Source organism: Corapipo altera, unplaced genomic scaffold (genome assembly GCF_003945725.1).
Source record: "Corapipo altera isolate COAL_440 unplaced genomic scaffold, ASM394572v1 1, whole genome shotgun sequence".
Classification (NCBI taxonomy): domain Eukaryota; kingdom Metazoa; phylum Chordata; class Aves; order Passeriformes; family Pipridae; genus Corapipo; species Corapipo altera.
In genome coordinates this window covers 9,509,671-9,533,492 of record NW_020884873.1, presented here as the reverse complement: position 1 = coordinate 9,533,492, position 23,822 = coordinate 9,509,671, and the positions used below count along the sequence as shown (strand labels likewise).

General features: G+C 43.5%; 1 protein-coding gene across 5 annotated transcripts in view; it reads left to right on the top strand.

Annotated features, from left to right (window-relative positions):
• The first annotated feature begins 5,419 nt into the window (after nucleotides 1–5,419).
• Nucleotides 5,420–23,822, top strand: part of DGKI (diacylglycerol kinase iota) — a 207,208-nt gene continuing 188,805 nt past the window's right edge. For all 5 annotated transcript variants that reach the window (XM_027660011.1, XM_027660001.1, XM_027660005.1 and 2 more), the window contains exon 1: nucleotides 5,420–5,698. In XM_027660011.1, the coding sequence (XP_027515812.1) occupies nucleotides 5,508–5,698 (191 nt within the window). In that variant the 5' untranslated portion in view covers nucleotides 5,420–5,507. The remainder of the gene's footprint in view (nucleotides 5,699–23,822) is intronic.

Sequence of the window (23,822 nt, the reverse complement as noted above, 5' to 3'; positions counted from 1 at the left end):
TAAAGCAAACTCTTAAGAGAGCTCTTTCTGTTTTGGCTTTTAGGGATCAGGTCCACTGCTGGCCTCAGGTCCTTCCCTTACCCTGACTCACCCCTGAGATAGCTCAGGAGCTTTCTCTAGCAATTCAGAAGCTGTTCTGCCTGTGTGAGCAGTCAACCTTAGGCCCAGCAGCCCAGAAACAGTATCCAGCCAGGGGACAGAGCTGAACTTTAACTACTTTGGGTAGACATGGAAAAAAACCACCTAATTTCTGCCAGTTTGGGGACTCCATGGCTTTGCTGGCTGCCCAGGGAACTGGATGACAGATGGCCTAGTGCAGGTGTGAAAACTACCCTGTGCAGAGCTGGCATCACAAATGGTGTGGTAATTTGTTTTATACCAGTTTTCTTCTAGGAAAGAGACCTCATATATGAGTACCGTGCATCCATGCAGTAGCAACCAAGAATTTATCCTCTGCAGGAAATATTAGTGATGGAAATAATAGTTCCAGCTTTACTGAAAGTGAAAATGGGAGTGTGAGAGATGGCTTTGATGCCTTCTTTTCAAGGCCTCTTAAAGAAGACTGCTTTAGAGGTTGGAGAAGGCAGCGTACCATGAAAATTGGAACACCGTGGCCTGCACTAAATTTGTGGCCAATGCATATTTTCGGAAATGCCGTGGTTTGGGGCTAAAAAGGTCAAAGTAGCAAAAGAAATTGGTAGTGGAGGAAAAAAAAAGCTCCTCCAAAGCTCTACCCTGGGTGCTTCTTGCTTTCTGAACAGGCAATTTCACTTGCCAGAACTATTGATCTAGGGTACTTGTTAGCAGCATCAAGCCATATATAGCATTTTTAGAGGAAAATCATTAGACTGTGACTGATTGGGAAAGTTACCCTCAGCTTAGTTTCAGCTGAGCTCAGTTCCTGCAAGCATACAAAACATGGACCAGTGATTAACGATTGGTTAAGAATCTCCTCGGATCTCAGTATTACCCTTAAATCATCACACAGCAGGTGATGCTGCAGGGAGTCTGTGATTAAAAAAGAAGCCCACATACAATGAAGAAATGCTGGGTGATGAGCTGTCAGCCTCGCTACCTATCAGCCTCTGGTACATGCTGTTCTTTGGAAAGCATGTTACTGCTTGAAGTCAACGCTGAATTTTGATACTCCTTTCTCCGGCTGATCCCCATTGCAGGGCAGGAAATGCAGCTTGTGATGCCTCTCATGGCATGGTTGGGTGGTAAGTCTTCTCCCTTTGCTGTTAGCTATTGCTTGTACCTATTTTACAACAAGCACAGACTTCACCCCTCCTGAAGGTATTTCATGAGAGAGTCATTCCTGGTGCTCTCTTTCCTGGTTTGTTTGCTTTAGAATTTTTTTAGAAACACAAACCTCATGCTTGTGGCATGCTGGTGAATTTGGCTTACCCTTCTCCATGCTTCAGATTCCTGGTCTGCAAAGCCAGTGGTAGCTTCCTCCTCTCTATAAAATACACTGAGATTAAGCAAAACAAGATGATCCAAAGGAGCTAATGATTGGAAACAAAAGCATTTTTGTTTTCTAATTACAATAATGCTAATGTGTCTTGTTTCCCTCCAGTTTGTACTTAAAAAAGTTGAAGTAATTTTTTTGATTTCTCATTTTCTTGCTGTTGTCTCTTTGTGGGCTTCAAATGGTCTGCAGGAATGACTTCTTTGACTTTTTATTATTCTACTCACATAGAACTGTATCTATATGAGTTCTATACATTGCTATAGAATTACTACTTTGTGTATCTCCAGTAAGGAGAAAATTACAAGTTCTGGCCCCTATCTTTGCTGTGATACTGCTGAGGGAAGAAAACCACTGTAGAGTAGGTCCATGACTGTTTGGTTGTCTCACTTCTACTGTCCAAAGAAATGTTTACGTTCTGGTTTTCCCTCTTTTTTAAACCTCTGTGGTGAAAACGTGGGTTTGATCCATGCTATCTGTGAAAGGGCAGCACCCAGGTGCTTCCAAGCAAGTGACACTTCATTTCACCTCTATGAACAGCTTGACACCAGGTACCAGGGCATATTTCTGGCTATGGCAGCCTTCAGGCAGAAAGGGGAGCAGTGCTGAAAAATAGCTGAAAAATGGTAAAAATAAACAGAATGTACCAGAAAGCAGTAACTCGACAAAGAGCTAATTGTTGTTGCAGGGTGAAGCAGCTCTGCCCAACGGGGCAATCTGCTGAGCTGAGCTTGGTCCCTACACGTTGAGCCTCAGCATCCCTCAGTTACTCAATGGATAAGCAGTGCTTTACTGGAACTTCAGATGCTGTGAATGTTTTTGTGGGGTTATCTATCAGCATTGGATCTGGAAAGGGAAGCTGGCTGCTTGTTCAGTCACATTTAAAAATAGAATAAAAATTTGAGGGGATGCAAACACTTATGTACACATGTGTATAAATATATTTTGCATGTTTTCCTGAAGGTTGAATGTTGAAGGTTTTCCTGAGGATGAATTTTGCATTATCTTAAGGAATATGGAACATTTAAAGTAGACTGACTTCTCACTGGGTAGCCTGGCACACTGAACAAGTAAGACTGCCCCACCCTTTTCTTCCCCAGTGTCCTTTTTCATATATCCACCTCTTTTCTATTAGGAAAAAGATTTTCAGTCCCTCTCACTCAGAATAAAACTTAGCGCAGTGCACGCAGTCTGTGCACACTGGAGTGTTCAAAATGGGATTTAACAGGCATGTGAGTAATGGAATAAACCTCCTTCCCCTGGCTTTACTCCAAAAGGCTGAAATCCCTCCTTTCGCTGCATTTCCTCTTTCATTCCCACCATCCGCCCTATTCTAGGTGGAATTCAAATCCATGCTATTCAAAGCATGCAGTGTGGTGAGAAGTTTCCACCCAGGAAAAAGAGCTCCCCACCTGCTGAACCTTGTCAACTCTCCCAGTTAAGCAGGGGAGTCACCGCAGAGCGATGTGAGGTGCTCTTCTTAACCTGACAATGCTTAAACAGATGAGAACTCAGACATGGGAATTCAGGTTTTTGCTAGCATGATGACCCCAGATACTGGCAAAACCTGCTAAAAATCTCTTTTTGTGCTCATCCTTTCTCTCCTGATCCAGAGGTATGTCTGCAGCCATGTCTTGGAGCAAACGTGATGCTCTTCCAAAGCTTCTGCTGTTGCACCTTGTTCTAACCACAGGGATTGACAGCTATACCACAGATGTAATTGTGTAAGCAGGGCTTTCCTTCACGAGCCTCAGATTCTCTCATAATTGCTCATATTCAGAAAAAGGCATAGGAAGTCAGTTTAGCACTTCACGTTGCAAATGAGTCATGCAAATTGCAGCAGTTGGAGGAAAAACAGGTAACCCCGGAGCAGAGTGTAAATTTGGTCATGTGGGGAAAATGGTTATTGACAAGCAGGAGTCACAGGAGGCTTATGCTGGAGGAGGAGGCGGCTCAGTGGCTTGGAGAGGGGGTAGGAAATTCTAATTAGTTGTTAGGCTTCGCTCCAGGTGCTCTGTGGGAGGTGGAGCGATTAGCTGGGGCACAGGCCACAGAGTTGTTCTTATGTGGACCAGAGGCTAAGACAATAAAGCTGTGAGATGATAGGTAGCGTTCTGCTCTCTGACTGCAAAATTAATTTGCAGTTAAAGGATTTTTTTACACATCATTGGCATCTTCTCATAGCAATGGTTTTCACCAAAGACAGAACCTTGAAGATACTATTGATGAGAGAGGGAGTTACGGTGCCGCTCCTCATCCTTGAAGCTTAATGTTGAGTTGGCTCTGAACTGGCCTTTGACAGTACCACCCCAAAATGGATTACTTCTGTACTGCAAAAGAGACTTGTCACAATGTTCTTAAATTGAGTGCTTTCACAGGCAACACTGGCTGCTGATTTCCCTGGGAAGTTCAACTGGAGACTTTTCAAATGAGAGCCCAGGTCTCTAGGGAAAAGGCAGTGATGGGTCCAGTAGAGCTCCATGCTGGTGTGTAAATCTCTCTGCACACAGAGAGATCCAGAGCAGGATCCAGACCTTCCTTTTACAGTTCTGAATAAGAACTTTAGTTTTGCTTCTAATAAGTCAGGTATTACATTGCTTAATTATGTTTTAGTCTGTGTGCTTTACTAGTAACTAAAAATACTCCAAAATTTGGAGGAGAAAATTTATATCCCTATTGGAGGAAGCACGTGTGCATGTAGGGAATGTATGCATTGATTATGCATATGGGTAGAATATGACTTTGAAGGTTGGTTCAACTTTTAAATACACATAGTGTAGTAAAAAGATCTACTTTTCATGACCCTTCTCTACTACCAGCAAGGGACAGAAAGCTGTCAGTTGGCTGTCATGGTGAGCCTGTCAGTGCTGAAGCTGAGGTGAAAGATGTGTACACAGTATGTGCTACAGGTGGAGAAGCTGAATCTTTACATGGGGCTGGAGAAGGAGCAAGGATCAGATGTTAAGAACCTATTGACTCTCATACACCAGGTTTATGCTCAAGATTTTGGAACATCTGCACGCTGGTGCATGTGGGCGTATGGTGCCTATGTTGTTAATCATGGCAATGGTTGTGTTGTAGCATAGGAATAACAAAGAAGGGGCAAGGCTGCTCAGGGAAGTCATCTTTGGATCTGGTGAGGTTATAAAATCTGCTCCTGTGGCCTATGTCCTCTCTGTAGAGTGCCCTTGTCCATGCTTCTCTTTTTTTTTCCTTATGTCTTTCTATTTTGAACCGCATTACCTTGGAGAACTTTTGGATACAGAAAACAGAGCCCTGGCTGAGCATAATTCCTGCTGTAATTTCTGTACAGAAACAGACCTCGACCTTTTCTGTACTTTTTAATCTTATTGTCACTGTCAGCTCACGTGCTTAAACAGCTCCATGCCGACACCTACTTCTAAAGCCTCCCTTAGTGACACGCACTGAAGAAAAGGGAGAAGCAGGGAACAAGGTGGGAGGACAATTAATTTCACGGAAGGGCACCGTGATGCTTGTGTCAGAAGAAACCTCTTTGAAGTTGGGTGCTTTGATTCTGAGCATACCGAATCGAGATCGCCTAGGCAGCAAAATGAGAAGCAATCGCTAGACAAACAAGCTCGGGGTGTAAGAAGGCGAGGGCGTCTCTGGATGCTCCGGGGCACCAGGACTCGCTCTCAAACATGTTTTTAACGTGACGCCGGGAGGGAGCCGGGTGCGGTAAGGCCAAGGGCGGGGATGGGGGGGTGTGTGTCGTGACAGGGCGTGGCAGCGGGGGCGCGGCGGCGGGCGCGGCGATTGGCTGGCGGGCGGCGGGGCGTGGCAGTGGGGCGTGGCCACCCGGGAGTTTCCCACAATGCCCCGCTGCAGTGCGGCCGCCGATGGATGCTGCGCGGTCGCGCTGCCATTTGCAGCCGCCGCGGCTCGCAGCGCACCCCGCGGCCCCGGGAGCTGCGGTCCCCCGGCCACCGCCGCCCCCCAGCGCCTGCAGCCGCCGGCCGGCCCTCCCCTGCCCCCGCCTCCTCCTCCTCCTTCTCGGCCCCAGTGCCCCGACGCAATGAACCCCCCCGCTGCAGCAGGCGGAGAGGACACGGGGGCGGCGGGTGGCGGCGGCTGCCGGGGGGCCGAGGGCGGCGGGGAGGCGGCGGGTGCCGCCGGGGTCCCGGAGGAGCCGGGGCTGTCCGCGGCGGAGGAGTCGCTGGAGGAGAAGCTGCGGAGCCTCACCTTCAGGAAGCAGGTGTCCTACAGGTGGGTGCCGGGCGGGCGGGCGCCTCTCGGGGGAACCTCTCGGGCACCGGGCGCCCGGGGGTGGGAAGGCGCGGGCGGGTCCGGCGGCGGTGCGGCCGGGCAGCGGCGTGAGGGCAGCACCCTGGAGCCGGAGGGGCTTTTTTTCTTCATCCCAAAGCCTAAAAGAGCCCTCCCAGACCGGCGTTCCGTTAAGCCGGCAACCTGCGCAGAGCCCCGCTGCTGCCGTCAGGTTTGGGGTGCTCCTCCGGCGCGGCAGCGCCAGGGGAGATAGGGACGGTGTCGGTGTACGCGGGTGAACTTCAGAGTTACTCAGAGAGAGTCGGGGATCTTGCCCGGCTGCCAGGGGAATAGGTCTGTCTTCACGCTTTGCCCTTTCCGATAACAACCCAGCCGCCCGTGCTCCCGGCGCCTCCAAACGCTCGCCAAAGGGATCCGAAAAACCTTTCTGGTGGCACCGCTGCTCCCGAGAGGGGTTTCTCTGCGGGATGTCTCACGGGGTGCAGGTCTCCCCTCCCTACCCGCTCCCCACCCGTGCCGGCAGCAGTTGCATAAGCCCCAGTGGCTGACAAGACAGGGTGGGCTGCTGTGCCCGGCTCCCCCACGCGTGGCCGGGGCTGAGGGCCGAGAGCGGCAGCCACCGGGGTGCCACGGGACATGCAAAGCAGGGCGTTACTTTCATAACCGTGGTCTTGGGTTTTTATGGCTTTGCATTTATCTCCTATCTCTGATGTCAAATAAATGGGTTTCTCCCTTCTGTGAATACACCTGTGTGAAGAAGCTGTTGTTGAGGCTTGTCTGCTATTCTGTTACCAGCTAGGATCTGTTAATGGTCCGCATCTGCTGAAACCGATTGCTGTCTGACAAGCTTCATGCGAAAAAGTTTTCGAGTCTTACCTAATTCTAGCTGCAAAGCCCCCGTGGAGGCAGCACACCACCAGTAACTGGTATTCTAATGTGCTTAGGGACAAGCCCTCTCAGCTGTGAGGATAGCAAACACAGAGCTGCTACTTATTTTGTCTTTGCAAGAAGAGTGTCTCTAGCTCTCGGTAAATTAGCTGAAGAATCTCCCCTTACAGGGGGATACTTGATGTGCTGTCAGTTTACGTCTGAGATAGCTTAGTAGCTGATCTGAGTCAAAGCTCTGCATGTGGCAGGGCTAAAAACCGATGTAATTAAACACTCTTCATAGCTGAAGTTTTATATAATACTTCATGTGTGCAGAGAGACTTTCCCCATGAGGGCTGATGGCCTCACTGGTGATGTGAAGTCTGGAATGATTCATACTGGAGTCAATAAGGTGAACGGTGTGAAAATGAAAACTTGCTGGACACCTATAAAACATTCCCTCACTCAGTCATCTCTTGTACTTTTGTACCTCTACCCTGACAGTTTTCTTAGCACACAGCATTTAGGGGCAGATAAGGGCAGAGTCCGCAGGTGAGCTGTTGAAGTCAAATAGCTGCTAATGAGACAGGTTTCCTAATGTGTCTGCTCTTGGTTACAGAAATCTTGGAGGTGCTCTATTCAGGTTTTCATTTTCTTATTTCAATATTTTGGCAGCTTCTGTCTTTTTGGGGGAGGTGAAGCAGGGGGGCACAGGGAGGAGATACTCAAGTCTGCTTATATATATATATAATGTTCTGCTCTCTGGATTGTCTAGAACTGTGTTAAAGACATGGGTATTCTTGAAGTTTTCTGCATGGTCAATATTTGTAAGAGTTTCATAATAAATGCTTGTAGGAGGAAAGGCAGAGGTTTTTTCTCTTTTTCCTCCCACCTCTCTCCTCTATCTAGTATTCAACAAGTCTTGAACCTTCACGTATAAAAGCCTTTTCTTAAGCATCTCTTTATGCATATTACTTGTTCTACTTGACTTGATATGTGCAAGAAAGTGCATTTTCTTTGCGTCCTTGGATTTCCCCACCTTATCCTCTTCTGAAGCTGGTTTTCTACTGATAACGTGCACTCTTTCATTTATTCATAATGAGAACAATCTGGGTAGATAAAAGAGTAGAAAACTTCCACAAAGGACCTCCACTGAGCTCTCCACACCCTGCGCCCCCCAGGCTCTTTAAATTACTACCATTTCTCTCAGGAAATTATGGTTCTGAAATGCGTTTGCAAATGTAAATGGCTATATTATATACAGGAAAATCTATTTATATTGCCACTTGGAGTCCCTTATCCACTGGTAGAATAGAACTAATCCAAGGCTTCCTACAGACTTTCAAACCGCTTATTTAGGATTCTCTATGCAGGTGCATTACATTGAAATACACCTATGCAGCTGTATTTATCCATGCAGGGAAAAACCCACAAGAGTTGGAACTTGCTTGAAATAAGAAAGATTAATGAAAATGTAAAAAAAATAAATCTGTTGGTGGCAGTTGAAAGAATGAAATAGGTGGCTGAAAAGGAGGTCAAGGTACTGTCAAAAGGGAAAAAAAGGAATAAGAACATTTGCTGTACCAATATTATGACATTATGGTTTACCTGAGACTGGGTTAAAGTACTATCTTCCCTCCTCCCTCCCTCCCTGCTTCCCTTTTGTTTTGGTCTTGCTGAACAGCAAATTCTTTCATTATAATGGTAATCTAATTAGCTACTGACATAGTTGTTGCATGCAAATAACTTTTTAGTTTCTCTAGAATTGTACCAAAACCACGCATAACATAGTTCAGAAAACAATGTTTTGTACTGATGTGGGCAGTATCTTCGAATGCAGAAGCTGCTGGATTAAATTTTGTGTAGTAAATACCAATGTAGGCATGTTTGTCCCCCAGTCAAACCATCAGGAGGAAAAACTTGCTTTAAACAACTCCAGTGTGCCTCACCCGGAGCTCGAAAGCTCCCATGACCTTGCCATGTTCCCAGCCATTGCCACTTTGCACCTGACGATCCAAAAAGCTCCTTGTCCACACCAAAAGCTCCGCCAGAAGTAGATATCTGCTTGCTGCTTACTTTCTAGCCAATGTGCTGTCATCGTGTATACGCGCACAGTGGGGATGTGCCACTCCTCTGTGCTTGGGCGTGAGCTAATGAGTTTAAAGTGTGTCTGTTTGTGTGTGTGCGTGTATGTGCTGCCAACACACGTCCCTTAAGTGGATCCTAATTTGCAGACGGGGCGCCTGCCCGGCCTGATGTAATGGGGGGGGGGGGGGGGGGGGGCCCGCCCGGGGGCCCGCGGGCGGGGGGAAGCGGTGGTGCAGAGGGGGGGAAGGGGAAATCTGCGATCAGAAGCCTCAATCCCTTAAAGAGGGGTATCTTGCAGAGCTGGTCGCTGTGTAGACTGAATGAAAGCCAGAGAAATGATCTCCCTTTTCAGCCTCCTGCTGTTAAATGAGGCCAGCTGACTTAAGACTGGGATGCTGACATCAGAATGCCAGCAGCTAAGCAGCAAGTTTAGGGCTAATTTTTGTTTTTACCCTGCAAATAGGGAATTAAGTATCTTAACAACATTTTGGCTTCTCTGCTTAAAATCCGAAATATAGGCTCACAAAATGAAAAAAAATCTTTTTTTTTTTTTCATAAACTGATTGAACCAAAAATTCAGTTTCCCAGGCAGCTGTGAAAAGGTTGGTAAATGAAAAAAAAAAGAAAGTGAATTAAATATGTATGTCTGCCAGAGAGAAATGCTTTCTACAGTTTGGTTCTTGGAGTAGTATCAGCCTCCTACATTTCTAGACCCAGCAGATATTTACAAGACATTTGGACACAAAGCTATTATGTAAATTTTTCTTTCCTTTTAATTTTTATTGTTTTGTCACTGCAAATGCCTGTGAGAAACATCATGGTCTCCTTTAGATAAAGTGAAGATTAAAGATGCTTTCCCAAAGAAATGCTTTATATAAAGACAAATTCAGATTATACCAAAGGGATGCTCAATAAGAATATTTCCACAATGAAAACTAAGGTAAGAGGAAATAAAGCTCTATCTTGCAGTTTTCCTGCTGGTATTTGCAGCTCTAAAAAACTCATCTGAAATGCAGTCTTGTCATTTAATTCTTTAAGCCTAGAGAAATAGTAAAAGTAAAAAAAAACCCCACACAAAATCCCCCCAAAAAACCACAAACAAACAAAAAACCATCCTAAAAACCAAAACATAACCTAAAAAGCAAACTAACTGAAGCCATCAATAAACCAAATGGGTTTTGATTTCTTAATTAATTATTATTTAGAAGTCCAGGGAATCTTGATTAGTGGCATCGGAAATAAAAATACGGTTGTAAGTTTTAATGGCCCTCTTGTGAGAGCTCAAGTGGTATTTGGCAAACACTTGTCACCAGAGAACAGTTTTCCTCTAGAGAAATGTGTTTTCATTTTGACCAAGTGGAGAAATCCTGACTGAGGCAGTGGGTGGCAGGCTTTAGAATTCTTGCTCGTACGTGACTCAGGAGTTTCCAAAAGGGGGACCATAGCGAATCATTTCAGAGACCCGTGCTGCTAATGGGCTTGGCAGCTCAGTTACGGTGCTTTGTCTTTGGCTAAGGTGTCTTGCCTGAGCAAGAAACCATTCATTTCCCTTTTAGTACGGGGAGTGGCTGGAGGTGCTGGTTTTCATAGCTCACTGTGTCCAGTTCCACTCAGAAATGTCACCATGTAAAACAGGTGATTTGAGTTTCCTTGGATGCTATTTCTCTCTGACTTGCCAAATGAATCTGTTTGGGATGTGCCTTGAGTGCTTTTCCAACCCTTCCTCTCTGCAAGCAGAAGCCAAGAATCAAGCTGGCCTTTCCTCCTGCAGCATCAGCAATAACTGCTCGTCTGCCATGGCAAAAAGTAACAGGAGTTATAATTAGAGTTGGTTTCATCACTGCATTTGAAGGGGAAAAAGTTATAGCAGAGAAGTTCTGGGAAATCCTTGATTACACAAACCTTGTCACTGTTGATGAGCATATAAGTACCTGAGACTACAGATGGGGCTTTAGACCAAAATAGAAATAAGCAATATCCTCATTTTTTTTGCTTCATTTATTTACTGCCATGATAGCAATCATAACACGCACATCTCTTCTCAGTAAATATTAAATAGATAGAGCATGGTAGAGGTGTCTCTATTACTAAGACTTAATTATTTTATGAAATATGACAGCATTTACTAGTGTACTGTGAAGTACTATGAATAATTAAAGCTGGATGGCATTTGTAAAAATGAAAACACCCAACACAAGCCTTTGATCTTTTGATTGTATTGATTTATTTTACTTAAGTTTCCTTGAATCTTAATACATTCTAATTCTATGAATGAGTGAGATTGTTTTGCACATAAAGGATGGATGAATTTTTATCTTCTACCAAATGTCACGAAAATAATTCTCGCTCTCCGGCCTAATCTCATAAGATCTGCTTACAACTGTCTTTAAGAGTTTCGGGTATGTACTGTACATCTTGTTACCACCCACTCTCATAACAGTAACTTAGTTAACTTTTTCACCCAAAGCTTTCATCACCATTTTGTCATTTTCTCCCAAAGCAGATCACTGGATGTTTTTGGTACATGAAAGGGCCTTCATGAAACTATTTGATTTATAAAGCTTTGAGGTGGAAATCCCATGTGGAAGCAAAATGCAGAAAAAAGCTATGATAGTCACAAAGAAGAACCACACCATGGGAAAACCAAGTTGACATTTGAAGTTCCCTCCTGATATTGAGATGTGGCTGTAAGTCTGGCCAATAATGTTTCTATGTCACGCAAAGTAAAGGGACTGTCTTTGAATTTAGAGCATGTCTGATGTTCTCCCTTCCGTATCTGGGGTTAGCAGCACTTCACAAAAGAGATATTGTGAATGGTAACTCTGAATAAAATTACTCATGAGCTGCAATGGAATTATGTACATACTCAGAAGGAGATAAGTGCATCAGTGATTTGAAAGGGGGAGCCTCTATGGGCACATAATAAAGCTGTTGTGTAGCACAGGCAGGGACCTGTAGACTCAGATTGCCCTCTTACTGCTGCAGGTGGAAAATTTCACCGTGTAAAAAGTGCTGAATCAGGTGCCACATAACTTTGATGAAGTGGAAAACACTTCTGTTCTGGCTAGTCCTTTGGAATAAATGAGCAGGTAGTCAGTTCTTCTCTCCTGGGTCAGTCATGGGGCTGATCAAATTATTTGCTTGAAACCTCACCAGACTTTTGACAGGTCTATTTGTTTGTTTGGGTTTTTTTATTTGGCAACTTGGCTGAGTTGTTGGGAGGGATATATGTATGTGCAACAGGCTTCTGTGCTCTTTCTTCTACTTCATTGGTACATCCACCAGAGCCTGGGCATGAGATACACATGTGACAGTCGGACAAAGGATTCCCCACATATTAACAAAAAGAGGGAGAGGGAAAGAATAATAATAATAAAAAATCAGGAATGGGAGGCTTGTTTCTTTGTGTCAGCTTCTTCTAGTTAAAGAACTGTCGATGAGGAACTTTGCCTTGGAATAAAATGGATGTGGAAAGATGGAGCTATTTTGTGTCTCGCTCTACAGAGTTCTTTTTTTTTTTTTTTTTTTAAACAGTTTGTAAGTGGGAGTGATGCACAAACTCAGTTATACTGTTCACACACGTGTCCTGGTGTTGGTTTGGGGGTTTTGTCTCCTCCTTGTGGTTTTTGAATGATTCTATGATTTGTTGCTCTTAGCAGAGAAAAGCTATATGGGACTGGGTGTATTTGAAAAAAATGTGTAAGAGTACATCTAGATGTGCCCGGGTATGTTTATGTATGGGGTCTGTGGGAGCCTCCATGTGGTTAGTGCTGGGTGTTTGATGGCTGTGTATGGGTTAGGTAATGCCACAGTGAGTAACTTCAGGGTAAAGGAAGGTATATGATGGGACATGGGCAAGAAGGACTTCACTGTGCATTTGCAAGTTGCAACTGTGTGGGAAAATCATCAGTGTTTTCTCTTAAATAATTGCTGGACCTTGTGTGGGCTTGGAAAAGTGTACCAGGGTGGACTGTGTGTTCTGGAGCCTCGGTGCATGCTCTATATAAATGCCCAGTAACATAAGATGAAGGGATGTCATTATGTTGCTAATGCCAATGTATGGTGTGTGGGTTTTCAGCCTTTATTTAACTGTACTTTCCTCTGAGGTAATACATATTTATGTATATAAAATGTTAATGTGCTTACTCATGGTGAAGGCCATAGGTCTGATGCATGCAGTGCCAAGAGCTGAGACCCAGGTTTGCAGGCACATCTAAAGCCACCAGGCTTCTCTGGTTTCACTTCTCATTTTTGTCTATACTGGGCTTTTTATTTCTGGTTTTCTGCTTCTCTTAGTGTGGATGTGCTGGCCTGTGGGTGTAGCTGCTTCCCTGGTGCCCATGCTCTCAGCCCTGAATTCTCCTGTTGCCCTTTCTCTCGGGATGCTGAGCTCCTGGTGAGGCTGTTGCTGCTTCATGTACAGCCCACTTCATGCTGCCAGCAGGGAAGTTGATTGCCTCTCAGCCAGCTCATAAAAGACTTTTTTTGCCTCCCTGGAAACTTGTCTTTTACATTTTGCCTGTAAATGAATTCAGGGAGGATTTTGTCAGTGAAGATTAAGATGTGTGCAGTCCTCACACCAGCATCACCTTGTCTAATGTGCTGGCAGAAGACTGTCCAGTATGTACTTGAGTTGGTCTCTGAGGAAAACACTGGGCTTGGGATGACTGCAGATATAGAGAAAAGTGGTTTTCTTACTTTAAATTTCATTAGAATTTTTTTTCTCCTACAAAAGACCACAGCCCCCCATCTTAGTCTGTAGAAGAGATTCACAAATAAAGCAGGAGGCTGTGTAGGGCAAAGGAAGGGGCTGTTTGTTTTTTTGACTCAAAAAAAATCTGGTGTTCTGGTCAGAGCCTTACCTTAAACAACAAAATGTAGTACTTGTCTGTGATACTTTGTCTCAGCTTTTTCCATCTGTAAAGCTGTAATCCATGATAATACATAACACAGGCAGTGTAGGACCTGAGTCTTTGTAGCTACACTTAGAGAAACAGAAGAAAAGAACATAAAGTGACTTATTTAGGAGTGCAGATGGAATCTGTGTGACAAAGTGGGAACAGATCCTCAACTCTAGCACTAACAGCAAGACCTACCATCCAGGCTAAAAGTATAGTGGAACAGAAAAGGATTGAAACTGCAACATGAAAGTTATGGGAGAGGCAGAGGACAGCTGTGCATGAATATTGTAATTAGATCTTACTTAGAATATAATACACCCAAATATACCTAAAGGGGGGCTACAGGAAAGCTGAAGAGGACCTTTTTACAAGGGCCTGTAGTGACAGGAATAATGTCTTTAAGCTGAAAGAGAACAGGTTTATATTAGATATTAAGAAGAAATTCTATATTGTGAGCATGGTAAAGGCACTGGAACAGGTTGCCCAGAGAAACTGTGGATGCCCCCATCCCTGGCAGTGTTCAAGGCCAGGTTGGATGGGGCTCTGAGCAACCTGGAATAGTGGAAGGTGTCTCTGCCTATGGAAGGGGTGTTGGATCTAGATGATCCTCAAGGTCTTTTCCAAACCAAAGCATTCTTTGATTCTATGAACTTTTGCTTCTGACTTATTTCATTGAGCAAATGGGAGGGTTCGTTTTTAGGGAGCTTCAGTAGCCTGAGGCTGCCACAGGGCACTAAGTGATTCTCCTGAATGCCTCGACACCTCCAGCTAACTTAGTGAAATGGCCCAGCATAAAGGTGGGGGAGAAGTTGAGGGGAAAGGGAAAAATTTATTACATGTTTCTGATGAATAAATGGGCATGAACTACTATGCTCTTTACAAAGGAAGCTGGTGCAGGGCTAAACTTGTCTGTACTGTAGGATTGAGCCTGATTTTTTTCCATGACTTTCTATACTGCATTTTTGAGAAAACCTGGTCGTTTGAAATACCTGTGCTAGAAAAAAGCTTGGTAATAAGGTCCTGAACCTTTCACTTCTGACTTTCCATTCAACTGCAGATCTGAATGACACTGCCAGAATCCCTTTCCATTTAACAACTGTTCAAAAGCTTAGTTAACTTTAAAACTTACAGTTCATAAAGGGAAACTGCTATTTTTATCATCTGGACCATCCACCCTTTTTTTTTTTTTTTTTGAGGGTTTATAGCATCAAATACCTAACATCAGCATTTGGACAGCACTCTTGGGCACATAGTGTGGTTCTTGGGATGCCCTGTGCAGGGCTAGGAGTTGGACTTGATGATCCTGATGGGTGCCTTCTAACTCAGCATATTCTGTGATTCCAATTCTACTTAGAAAGTTTTCCAGCTCACCAGCCCTACAACACTAACACCATTGTTGTAGACAAATGGCCGTGTACTCAGAGAGAAGGGAGGTGTCTAATGGTACTTGGGTTTGAGGAATAATAACTTAAGGTATCGTTGCTCCTCCTGTGTACTTCTGTGGCTAAACATGAGAGATGAGAAGATATAGGATGCTATTCCCTCAGGCTGCCAGTAAGGTCAATACATCAATACAATACCATCAGCAATAAGTTCACTTATTGGCACTGGGGAATGATGCTGCTGGCAACCCTCTAACCTTTATGCTATAGAGGCACTGCAGAGATAAATTATATTGATGCCTTTGGTTGACTGGCTGTATGTAAGAGCTCTTGGTGGAGAGATGTGGGCTCTTTTCCAATTCCGGGGACTTGGAGGAAGGTGTTTAGTAATCAGAGGTGTGGGTAGTGGGAATGTGGTGGGCGAGTACCTTGTTTTGCTTTGTAATATCCTTTTCAGATGTATTCGAAATTATCTAGTCCTCCCTCACTGTTACCAAGGAATATGTGTTTAATATGTACATCCACAGTATGCCTGATTAAGGCTATATGATACAGAAGTGTTTGGGGGTATGATCTGATGCTTTTTACAGAAAGAGAAAAATTATCATATTTAATGTGGACATAATTATTAGAAGCACTATGCTTATGTAGTACTTCAATATTTGTAACTTTACCAACTTCAAAATATTTCAGAATTGTAAAGTTTGTTTCAATATTTCTAATGTCTTTCAAATGCTCACAAGTTATGCTTGTCATGAAAACAAACAGCAAAGTCCCTAATAGTCGGATTATATTTCTTCTAAATTGTATGACTCATCAGGAAGCTTGACCCACTGGGAAACCTTTTCCAAGTGGGGCAGGGATTAAGCTTCAATTGCACAGATTCATCAAAGATGATGAGTCGAACATCTTAGAATCCCTCTGTGCTCTGAAACTGCTCCCTGATGCTGTGTAATATGCAGGAGAGGGGACTGCCTGTGATGCTCTGAGAGGTGCCATGGGGTTTCTGGGCACCATAGGAGAGGGTGAGGAAGCAAAATAGCTTTAAAGCCTGTTAGCATTAAAAGATGATGAGAAAATACCTTCCTGTCATCACTTTATTTCATTAGGTTGCTAATGAGTTTCCTCTAGGGATGGTAATGGGGTAGTTCTGATGCTTTTATCCAATTAGTGAATGATCCCAGGAGTATATCCTTTTGTTGTGAAAACACATCGAGTTTCATTCTGCCTGGAGCATTGAATCCTGCAGGTGCTCTGAAGGCAATGAAATGCTGTGTGTAGGTGCACACTAGGCCAGGTCCTTCATTATTAATTGCTGATGTTAGCCTGATTTATGGTTTTGAGATGATGCCCTAGAGGGCAGTGGACTCTCCTATGAAAGTAAGTGAAATGCCAAAGACGTGAATAAAGTTCCATTACGAGTTTTGAGGTTACTTGCAAGTTCAGACACTGAGAGAATTCACATTTTAAAAGCCCCTATGTAGATAGGAAACAAAAGATGAGTGCCTTTGATACTATTGCCTTAAGGGATATCTACTACCAATGTCATGCCAGCTGCTTGTGCTCGTAGGAACCTTTGCTTCTGGCACTGTAGTCACCTCCACGTTTCAGCTTGATTTAAAATGACATTGAAGAAGGAATTAGCAACAGTACTGATGCAGCTGACATGTTTGGTTGTGGGTGGCCTTCCACCGGTGAAAACAACTTAAGCTATTCTTTATTTTCCATTTTTGGTCTCTGCAAGTAGCCAATAGTTGCATCTCTCACCTCTCTTGCAGGGCAGTATATTTGGCTTTGGAGCAGGTAGTTCTGTCCCTGCCCTGCCCAGTGTTTACCATGATAGAATTTCTGGCTTTCTTTATTTTTTAGTTACTCTCTGTCCCTTTTAGTTCTGTAATCTGCCTTTCTTGGCCTACCTTCACCAAGACACCCATTCTCTGCGTGGGACTGTGCAGTGCATGGTACAATGAATGAAGAACACAGAAGTATATGAACACTGGGCTTCACATTCTACAAGTTTAAGTTTAATTTATTGAGGTTTGTCAAACAGGTTTTTTTCCTACCTCCAAGGTTAGTGTGAGCTTTATAGTCCAGCACTCAATCTCTGATTCTTTGCTATTGAGATGCTCATGATAAGCTGCTTCCTTTCCCCTTCAGAGTTGCAATATAGGAAATTTTCAAGCCCTGCAGTGGTAGACTGTTGCAGAGGCTGCAAAGTGATTATGTGCATGTTTTAAGTGTAATTAGACATAAAGATAGAGACCGTCCCTCTCAGTACAATGCAAACCTATGGCAAAAAGGAGGAGGCACAAGTTGCCTTCTCCAGCTTTTTTTTTTTTTTTTTTGGTCCAGCTTTTTTGGATATTAAAGGAATGCTGAGAGGTGTCTGACAAGCCCCACTGATGCACAACAAACAGTGCTGGAGTGGGCTCACAGTGGCTTGGGTACAGGGTAATGTTGTGATGTTGTGAGGACTCTCTTTTGGCTTTGGGAATCTTGATTCAGCCCAGATGGCAAACAGCAAAACAGTGTTTTTCATTTCCTTGAGTCTGATATGGACCATATCATCGTTTGATAAATGTGCTGTGTTCCACAGTGAACAGCAAAATTACTGAGTGTCAGGTTATTTGGTCTCTGTCTTGGCAGCATTTTGTTTCTCTTTTTTCAGCAGATACTAAAAGGATGAGTAATGCTGGCTGTGATGCTGGGGCAGTTACAGGCTGGACTGAGACTAATGTAGCATTGAAGATGCCCCCTCACAGAGTTTATATGTGGTGTTTAGAAACTGCTAACCTAATGGCCTTCAGTCTAGTGACCTAGAGGTTGCAGTTCTTTCCCTCCCAAAATACCTTTACCTATCAAACCTTAATCCATTTGACAGGGAGTAAAACTACAGCCTTTAGCAGGGATGGCTGTTGGCAGACTGGCCTGGAAGGCTTTGGTACTCTCCAAAGGGAGGGCTGGCAAGAGCTCAGATTTTCTGCTTTCCAGAGGACATACTGCACATCTTTCCTTCTGGGAATAGCCTGGGCTCTCCCAGTGCACAACAAGCTGCTGTCCAGACCCGTTTTTGGGAATGTGATGGACATCAACAACATAAGCCAAGCATTATGTATGTTCATCCAAGCCCATAGGCAGTCTCAAGCCAGAAACACTCAAAGAAATGCTGTCCATGTCAGGATAGACTTGAAGAGCTTGTGTGTGAGCTTCCCCCTTAGTGAATGTGTTTTAGAAAAGCCTCACATGTGATGGTGGTTTTTTTTTTTTTTTTTTTTTTTTTTTTAAATTGTGAAAGGCAGAAACCTGAACCATCTCTGATGGCTGCAACTGGAAGAGGTGTTTAGTATGACACACAAATAATTTTATTTCCACACATGTAGTCATCTACAGTCACCTATTCAAGAGGAAGGAATGTATTCTTTCCAATTTTCACCTCATGTCTGGTAAGAGATCAGATAGCAGGGAATTTAAAAGAAAAACCTCCTCTAATCCCTTGGTTGGGCAATATGGTATTTTTGCCTAATCCCTGAATAACTCTCTACACTCTTCTCTCCTTAACCCCCCTCCATATTGCAGAAAATAAAGCAATGAAATGTAATTCTGCCATGAACTTTGATTGGTTGAGGCTGTTTTCACAGTCCTGTCCATGCAATAGCTGCTTAAATTTTCAATTCCCCCTTTTTTTTCTGAAGAAATGCTTTGAGTTTGGTGGTTATATCAGTATCTGGTCCAGATGAAGAGTAAATCACAGCTGCCCCCAGTGTGGGGGCTCCTCTCTTTTCACAGCTCCTGTGGGAAGATAAGATAAGATGACTAATTTGGGGAGAGAGATGGAAGGAAGAGGGCAGCTGACCTATGGCTGTGAAAGTGCTGGATTCATTCCTCCTCATTTCCTAATCACTAAGGGCTGTTGTCTGTTCAGGAAAAGTTGCAGTACAGGCAGTGCCAGGGAGAGCTTCCATCACAGACTGATTATGCCTCTCTCCTGACTTAGCAGAAAAAAAGGTAATTCACTTTGTTTTCAGTCTTTGGCCTTTATCCTAAGATTACTCATGTCTTTTCCTTCCCAAAAATCAGAGATCATCCTCTTTCACTTGTGAAGTGCCAAGATACCAGATGGCCTTGCCTTTCTGGCACCAATGATCTTATTTTACTATCCTTTGCAGCTTACATCTTACCAAATGAAAGCCGAACCTGACTTTCTCCTGAAGGATGTGGATGTGGGCTCGCAGTTGGGTCTGGGAGCTCTGGCATGTGTCTGCTTCTCCCACCTGCTTGTGCTGGGAACTGTAGGTCATAAAAAGAAGTTTTTGATCATTTCAGCTCCAATCAGACTTCTGGACCCTTGAGGTGAACAAAGATAGGCATTTCCAGTGGGTCACCAGCAATTATAATATGAGATGAGGACAGGAAGGAACAGTGGAAAGTTGTGCTTAAGGTGCACTAGGTAATGCTTTATAACAATAATTTTCCCAAGATTGAAGTAAGCCACGAGGGATCTGAAGTACAGAGAGAACGAAAAGGAGGAGGGAATAAGCTGGAATGGCAGAACCACTGCTCAGTTTCTCCCAGTTCAATTCAGTTGCTGATGAAGAGAAAGATATGAATTCCTCTCCTGTAGAAGCAGCTTGCTATCTCAAGTCAACTCTCCTGCCCACTCCCACCCACAACATAAGGATCATGTCCAGAAAACACAGGGTTCTCCCAGGTCTTGCTGTGGCTGAGCAGTGTCTGGACAGTGGTCCTTGCTTCCTGTGTGATGGCCCCTTCCCCAGCCGTCTGTACTTGAACATGCAGTGGGAGCTTTTTGTTTCTGATTCAGTTGCTTTGCAAACGGTGTCACAATTTGTCAGGTGCTGAGCATGATATTTGCTTGATGGAAATGTTGGCCCTATTGTGAATCAATCTTAACAGCTTCTCGCAGCAAGGTTGTAAGACAATGAGACAAATTTACTACACAGGCAGACAAAGCAGCTTCTATTATGTGTGAAAACACAAATAATAGGAGGATAAATTAAAAACAGCGGGAATATCTTTGTGTCAGGCAGTTGCAGGCACAACAGTGAGTGTCAGCATCTGACTGGAGTGCCAGAGGTGTTGGGAACAGGGAGGTGTGCCTGGAGGGGTCATGCCTGATGTGGCTGAGCTGTGGGTGCATGCAAAAAAGCAAGGAAGATTTCAAAGACATTCTGTGAAGGGTCTGCTCAAAGAGTGGCAATGGGAAAACACATAATTTTTTTTCTTAAAATAAAGTGACCTTTCGCTTATTCTAAATTAACAGAAAATGGGGCATGAGGTAATACTTGTGAAAGTACCGCAATATATGCATTTGCTTGTAATTCCAGTCTTCTATAGTGGAGAAGGGTAGCTGAATAATTCCCTGTAACCTTTTTTTTTTTTTTTTTTAAATTTTGGCATAATATTTTCCAACTGAAATCTTCTGGGGAAGATGCTGATTTGTTTTCAAAAAAATAAATAAGCAACATATTCATGTAGTCATCCTTGTAACTAAAATATAGATAATTGATATTATAGTTTCTTAGAATTTCTTAGTGCTGAGTTCTTTTTTTTTTCACTTTGATTCAGAAGAGAAAAGTTATTTTGCTTTGATTTGAAATACGAGAATTTTCCAAAGAATGGAAGTGCTGTGTTCTGGCAAGCCAAAGTTATTTGATAGTATTTGTGAAACTATCTTGGTCACAATTCATTTTTTATGATAGAAATGTGTTGTAATAACCACATCTAGTGTTAGTCAGCCCTATGATACTTAGGCTCTTCTGAACGACCAGAGACTGAATGAACATGGAAGATGAATTGTCCTCTGACTGTTAGCAGGAGCTTCTTGATGTCATGATTTAAGTATATTATCAGAGTAGTATGGGGTAGTGGATGGACATCCATATTTTTATACCTAAACAGGGAGGTCATTCTCCAGGGATGTCTGAAAGCTGAATGTATGTCAGGTGTATGGTTAACGGTTGCTGATTTGTTTTTTTTTTTCCTTCTCTTTCTGAGAATTTTCTGTATCTGGGAGTCTGTCTCTGCAACTACTGGTGGAATGCACCTGGTTAATAGAAGCCCAAGTAGTCATTTATTGGGCACCAACTCTTGTCTTACACAGAGAATGAAAGTGATGTTTGATGTTGGGGCTGAAAAGGCTTCTGCCCTCAGGAAGCATTGACCTGGTTTTTTTTAGCCATTTCTGCTGTTCCTTTCTGACCATGGAGCAGTTGGATCAGCATTTGCCCTCTCCCAGGTGGGTGGATCTTGGCAGGGTGGTGGTCTCTCCCACCATGCTCTGGTTGCTGAGCACCACAGTGTGCTCAGGTCAACAGGGTGAGAATTTGTAGAAGTCAAATTTCTGTGAGATTTGGCTCTCTGGTCTGAGTTGCTCCCATCCAACTAATCTGGGCAGTGTAGAAGGAGGGAACCATCATATTTTGAATGGCTGTGTGTGGAGGGCAGTCTTCTGTTCAAGGCTGAAGAGTGCTGGGAACTACAGAAAAGGAATATAAACAATAGGCAAATTACAAGGCAGTGTTTGTTATAGTAAGTTATGTCTGGGCAATGGATTGCTGAATTGTCAGTCATAGAACAGTGTCTGCTTGTACTGGTTTTGCTGTTCCTGACACATGTCTCCCACAGGATTTGAGAACTTTCTTGGGAAGAGAGCATATGAGTGTGCAGTTCTTGCCATTAAGACTAATGCATTTCCTTCTAATGGGTCTGCTGTGATGAATCAGTCCCCACGTGAACTCCTTGATGGTTGATGTGACTCCTTACTGGCTCTGGAAAGATTGTGAGTACTGGTATGTGTGAAGAAGTCAGTATGAGGAGAGGAGAAACTATTCTTGATGGACCATTTTGGGCTGGGGAGGCTACCTTCCCTGGATGTCCTCAACAGGCATTAGCACATGAGGGAGTCTTCTCCACAGGACCATTTTGGCAACATAATTCAGGCTCTGGCTCCTAATGGTCCTCTGGAAGAGCCCATCTCAACTGCAGGCAGTAGGTGGAAAGCAGTCTTACAAACCTAAGATTAGTTTTAATGTGGACTCCTCCTACAAATAAGGTGAATAGATGTATGTACTTGATAGAGTTTGGGAAATGTTTCTAAAGGAAAAAAAAAAAGAAAATTTTTCTTGTAAAAAGCATTTTCAGAAGCAGTTTTTCTATTTCTTTTTTTTCTTTTTTTTTGCAAGATATAAATTTGCTTTGAAGTGGAAGTGATGAATTCTTTTAGTGGATACTGGCAAGTATGTCAATTTTATAAAGTGCTGCAACATCTCTACAGCCAAATAGAGATGTTGCCATTTTGCCTGTTGTGAACTGCATCTTGAAAAGGAACTGCTTTTCCAGATGCAAGGGCAGCTGGGAGGCACTTATTTTGTGATTCGATCTAGTGCAGGACATGAAAATAAATCTCTTGCCCTCTCTACATATCTAGGGGGGGTGTCATGTTGTCCAGGAGCTACAATAAATTACCTGGGAGGTAAAATACATGGATTGCCTGTGACCGTGCTGGTCTCTCAGGATTGTTCCTTAATGATTCAAAACCAGACCTGGCTGCTGAAAAGAGCATGTATTAGAAGTGGGGAGGCAGGTTCCTCTGTGCAGATCCTAATGTTATTCCATGGGACAGCACTCTTTTTTTGTGGGCTTTGCTCTTAGCTTAACTCCTGCTCTTACCCTAGTTCATTCACCTCAGCAGTGGCACAAGACAAACCTGTGGGGTGGGGGGAAGGAATGGGGTCAAATCTTCCTTATTGTGAATATGCGACACCTCCAGCTGTTGATGATGTTCTGAATGGTACCCGAGTGGCCAGTATTTGACCTCTTGTTCTTTTTCCCTTTTTTCTTTATTTTATTGGGAGCTTGAAAAAGTACAGATGAAATGAAAAAGGACTAGAGAAGGGTAATGTAAATCACTTCAGGCATTCAAGCGTGTTTGTGATTATTCTCCAGGAAAAGAGATGACAGACTGTGGCTATTTGGTTTATAAGTAGAAGAAAATATGATGAAAAAAGTGAGCTCAGAGGCTTTTTCTTTACTTGCCATACATGATTGTTTTGTGTGTATTTAATAGGGGCTTCACTGCTGCAGCAAATCATTGAAGGGAAATATTTAGTAGAATCCGAAGAGGGATTAAGCTTTTATAGGAAAATGAATTGGATTCGTAGCAAGTCTGACTACTGAGCACTCACAATGTCACTGAAGCTGCCAATGTTTTTTGCTTCAGGCAATGAGATCATGACCTGCAGGGATTCTCTCTGTGCACTACAACTTTCTTCACTGGGTACACACGGCTGCCTGTGTTTGTCTGCCTTGCCCTAAAATACGAGGTATTGGTGGGATATTGAAAAGAGAGTTCTTGAACTCATGGGCCAGTGATTTGATCAGGCGTGACAGCCGCTAAGGACCTAAACAAATAAAGAAGAAGCTAATTCTGTTCCCCTATCTAAAATTCTAATCTTGTTTGTGACATCATAATTGGTTACCATAGGGACAATTATGGTGTCATAAAAAGAGGATTAATGATGAGTTTAAGTGAGGATTAAGCAGCTGGAACAGATGAACTTTTTAATAACTCCTGCCTCCTCTGAAAGCTACTGTTTTGTGCATAAAAATATAGCTCCAAATAAAGAATGACAGGCTGGATGAAAGTCAGTAAATATGCACTGAAGGAATAGTTATGCATCCAAAAGGATATTGCTCTGAGCTGCTGGGGTCTGTCAGGATGCTGTGTGGTAAAGGAAATCTCATCCACATAGAGAGCTATTAGAATGAACGACAGATTTCCTGTCTCATGTGGACTTTTTCAGGTGTGCAACCACACAGTTTTTTCTTCTGTGGATCTTTTTTGTTGTG